General features: G+C 50.5%; 1 protein-coding gene across 1 annotated transcript; it reads left to right on the top strand.

Annotated features, from left to right (window-relative positions):
* Positions 1–2,655: 2,655 nt before the first annotated feature.
* Positions 2,656–3,421, top strand: LOC122561373 (protein atonal homolog 7-like). Its single transcript, XM_043713135.1, has one exon. The coding sequence runs from the start codon at positions 3,014–3,016 to the stop codon at positions 3,419–3,421; it is 408 nt and encodes a 135-aa protein (XP_043569070.1). The 5' UTR covers positions 2,656–3,013.
* Positions 3,422–4,081: the final 660 nt, after the last annotated feature.

Genomic DNA, 4,081 nt, shown 5'->3' with positions numbered 1-4,081 from the left:
AGAATGTGGTGGAGGCAGGTTGGCTTGAGGCATTGGCTGGTTATCGTGATAGAAACAGGGCAAGGAGGGGGTGGACTGCAGTTCTGAAGAAGGATCACTGAACTGGAAACGTTAACTCTGCTTTCTCTCCACAGATGCTGCCAAAGCTGCTGAGTTTCGCCAGCAATTTCTGTTTATTTTTAGTTTCAGATCTCCAGCATCCTCCCCGGTGGGGTAAAGGAGGTTGGGGCGGTGGGGTAAAGGAGGTTGGAGCCGACTGTCCAGCTCAAACTGAGATAACAAGGCGTGTGAAACCCTTTGAAAGTACATCAACGTGGCCCTGGTCTGATATCTGAACGGGCATTAGACACACGCCGTGTCCACACTCACTGGGCGCTGTCCCTGAGCAGGTTACACGGTGAAAACGTCAGTGTTTCTAAACAGATCATTACAAGTTTAATCGTGAGGGAAACCTAAAGGGGAGCAGGGAGGGAAGACCCAAACACCACGGAACAAAGTCAGTTAGAATTTTCCAATGCGGCAGACGAATGTCTCCCTCTTCTGTGTGTATGGGTCTGTGTGTGGGTGGGTGTCTGTGTGTGGGTGTGGGGGTGTGGGTGTGGGTGTCTGTGTGTGGGTGGGTGTCTGTGTGTGGGTGTCTGTGTGTGGGTGGGTAGGTGTGTCTGTGTGTGGATGTATCTGTGTGTAGGTGTGTCTGTGTGTGGATGTATCTGTGTGTAGGTGTGTCTGTGTGTGGATGTATCTGTGTGTAGGTGTGTCTGTGTGTGGATGTATCTGTGTGTAGGTGTGTCTGTGTGTGGATGTATCTGTGTGTAGGTGTGTCTGTGTGTGGATGTATCTGTGTGTAGGTGTGTCTGTGTGTGGATGTATCTGTGTGTAGGTGTGTCTGTGTGTGGATGTATCTGTGTGTAGGTGTGTCTGTGTGTGGATGTATCTGTGTGTAGGTGTGTCTGTGTGTGGATGTATCTGTGTGTAGGTGTGTCTGTGTGTGGATGTATCTGTGTGTAGGTGTGTCTGTGTGTGGATGTATCTGTGTGTAGGTGTGTCTGTGTGTGGATGTATCTGTGTGTAGGTGTGTCTGTGTGTGGATGTATCTGTGTGTAGGTGTGTCTGTGTGTGGATGTATCTGTGTGTAGGTGTGTCTGTGTGTGGATGTATCTGTGTGTAGGTGTGTCTGTGTGTGGATGTATCTGTGTGTAGGTGTGTCTGTGTGTGGATGTATCTGTGTGTAGGTGTGTCTGTGTGTGGATGTATCTGTGTGTAGGTGTGTCTGTGTGTGGATGTATCTGTGTGTAGGTGTGTCTGTGTGTGGATGTATCTGTGTGTAGGTGTGTCTGTGTGTGGATGTATCTGTGTGTAGGTGTGTCTGTGTGTGGATGTATCTGTGTGTAGGTGTGTCTGTGTGTGGATGTATCTGTGTGTAGGTGTGTCTGTGTGTGGATGTATCTGTGTGTAGGTGTGTCTGTGTGTGGATGTATCTGTGTGTAGGTGTGTCTGTGTGTGGATGTATCTGTGTGTAGGTGTGTCTGTGTGTGGATGTATCTGTGTGTAGGTGTGTCTGTGTGTGGATGTATCTGTGTGTAGGTGTGTCTGTGTGTGGATGTATCTGTGTGTAGGTGTGTCTGTGTGTGGATGTATCTGTGTGTAGGTGTGTCTGTGTGTGGATGTATCTGTGTGTAGGTGTGTCTGTGTGTGGATGTATCTGTGTGTAGGTGTGTCTGTGTGTGGATGTATCTGTGTGTAGGTGTGTCTGTGTGTGGATGTATCTGTGTGTAGGTGTGTCTGTGTGTGGATGTATCTGTGTGTAGGTGTGTCTGTGTGTGGATGTATCTGTGTGTAGGTGTGTCTGTGTGTGGATGTATCTGTGTGTAGGTGTGTCTGTGTGTGGATGTATCTGTGTGTAGGTGTGTCTGTGTGTGGATGTATCTGTGTGTAGGTGTGTCTGTGTGTGGATGTATCTGTGTGTAGGTGTGTCTGTGTGTGGATGTATCTGTGTGTAGGTGTGTCTGTGTGTGGATGTATCTGTGTGTAGGTGTGTGGGTGCGTCTCTGTGTGGGTGTGCGTTGGGCACAGTTTCAGCCTGTCCACAATAGTTCAGACTAACATTGCAAAATGGGAAAGTGGGATTACACCTCTCGCACACATTTCGCACTTTGACACAAAACCCCTCAGCGATGCTGAGTCGGAGCGGTATACCGAGTGCTTTCAGACGGAATGACTGTCACACTCTCCCAAATATTTTCGCCTCCCGTTTCCTAAATTTAAATTATCTAAAAGCCAAAGTTAAAAATCGCACCACACCAGGTTCTAGTCCAACAGGTTAATTTGGAAGCACTAGCTTTCGGAGCGCTGCTCCTTCATCAGGTGGTTGTGTACCCGGTGTGGTGTGATTTTTAAAATTGGGAAAAGCCAGGATTTGTGTGGTTACCGTCCCTTTGGGATTGTGAAGGTTTGTCGATGTAGTTCCCGCCGAAGGTGGATGAAGCATATGGAGGGGGGGGGGGGGGCGGTGGATGGGGTTGTTGAAGCGAAGGCACTTTCCCAGGAAGCGCGGCCGCTGGGAGTCAGCCTGGCTCCGCGTTCCCACCTGTTCCAGTCACTATAAAATCTTCCAAACACACACTGACTGCCACAGCTCCTCAACAACACGGCGATCCCAGGCTAAAGCAGCCGGCACTGGCTAAACGTGCTGGCCATCCGGTGCTGCCCAGGTTTAACAGGGAGCCCAGGCTGAGACCCCAGTGACAAACCAGGGAACTTTGTCAAACTCCCTGCCAGTCCCGGGGAACCCCATTCCTGGAACCTGCATCTCAACTTTTACAATCACGACTCGGAAAGGCATGTTTTACTGAACACCCCCCGAGAGACAGGCACCCCCAGCGAGTGCACAGCAAGATCCCAGCCCCGAAATAAGTGTCGCCTCGGAGAAAGAGAGGAGCGAGATCTTAAAGCAGCACCTCCCCAGCTCCAGAGAGAGAGGGAGAGGGAGAGGGAGCCTGCGGATCCAGGAGTGATGAAGTCCAGTCTGTCCGCCTGCAGTTCAGGAGCCGGCTCGGAGCTTGCGGACCTGCCCAGGCCCGGGACTGACCGGGTACAGAGCTGTGTCCGCCGGCGAATGGCGGCCAACGCCCGGGAGAGGAGGCGCATGCAGGGTCTGAACAACGCCTTCGACCGGCTCCGGAAAGTAGTGCCCCAGTGGGGCCAGGACAAGAAACTCTCCAAATACGAGACCTTACAGATGGCCCTGAGCTACATCGTGGCGCTGACCCGCATTCTGAGTGAGGACAGGCGCTGGCTCCACGTCCAGTGTGGACACATTCCCGGAGGGGAGACCTACCTGGGCCAGGCAGCCGACCAGGAGGACTGTTACACAGGCAGAATCTTCCCTTTCAATCACCAGGGTTTCCGTGTCATCAATTAAACCAACACTGCCTCAGGGAGCGAACCGTCCCTCGAACACCTTGTTTCCAAACGGCCGCCAATCCCACTGCACTGGGACAGGAATTTACACAAACCGGGTCTGGGACAGGAATTTATTCCGCTGCCTGCCTGGTCATTTTTAATGGATGTGACTTTTGCTGTCCTGATGGAACCTGGTTTGTTGGAATCAAAACTTGGACAAGAGCGAAATAAGCGAGACACTGTAACATTGACAAGACAGAAGTGGGTGCTGCAGATACTGGAGATCAGACTCAAGGTTAGAGTGTCGCTGGAAAAGCACAGCAGGTCAGGCAGCATCCCAGGAGCAGGATGAAGGGCTTTTGCCCGAAACGTCGATATTTCCTGCTTCTCAGATACTGCCTGGCCTGCTGTGCTTTTCCAGCACCACTCTAACTTTGACTGTAACATTGACAAGCCGCTCTGTTTAAGATCTGAACTGGAGGTGGGATCTCCTGACAAAACATTCTGTGAAATTAGATAATGTCGATCGTTTGCATGTATATAACGCCCGGCTGATGTACAAAAATGCTTGTTTTGTGAAAGAAAATTTCCGCTCGCTTTATTTTAGAATGACTCGCTTGTTTTCTTTTGGATGTACAATAATTAAATATTGTGACTGGCTGCATGTTTATTTGTGTTA

The sequence above is a fragment of the Chiloscyllium plagiosum genome, chromosome 22 (genome assembly GCF_004010195.1).
Source record: "Chiloscyllium plagiosum isolate BGI_BamShark_2017 chromosome 22, ASM401019v2, whole genome shotgun sequence".
Lineage (NCBI taxonomy): Eukaryota > Metazoa > Chordata > Chondrichthyes > Orectolobiformes > Hemiscylliidae > Chiloscyllium > Chiloscyllium plagiosum.
This window is presented reverse-complemented; position numbering and strand designations above follow the sequence as displayed.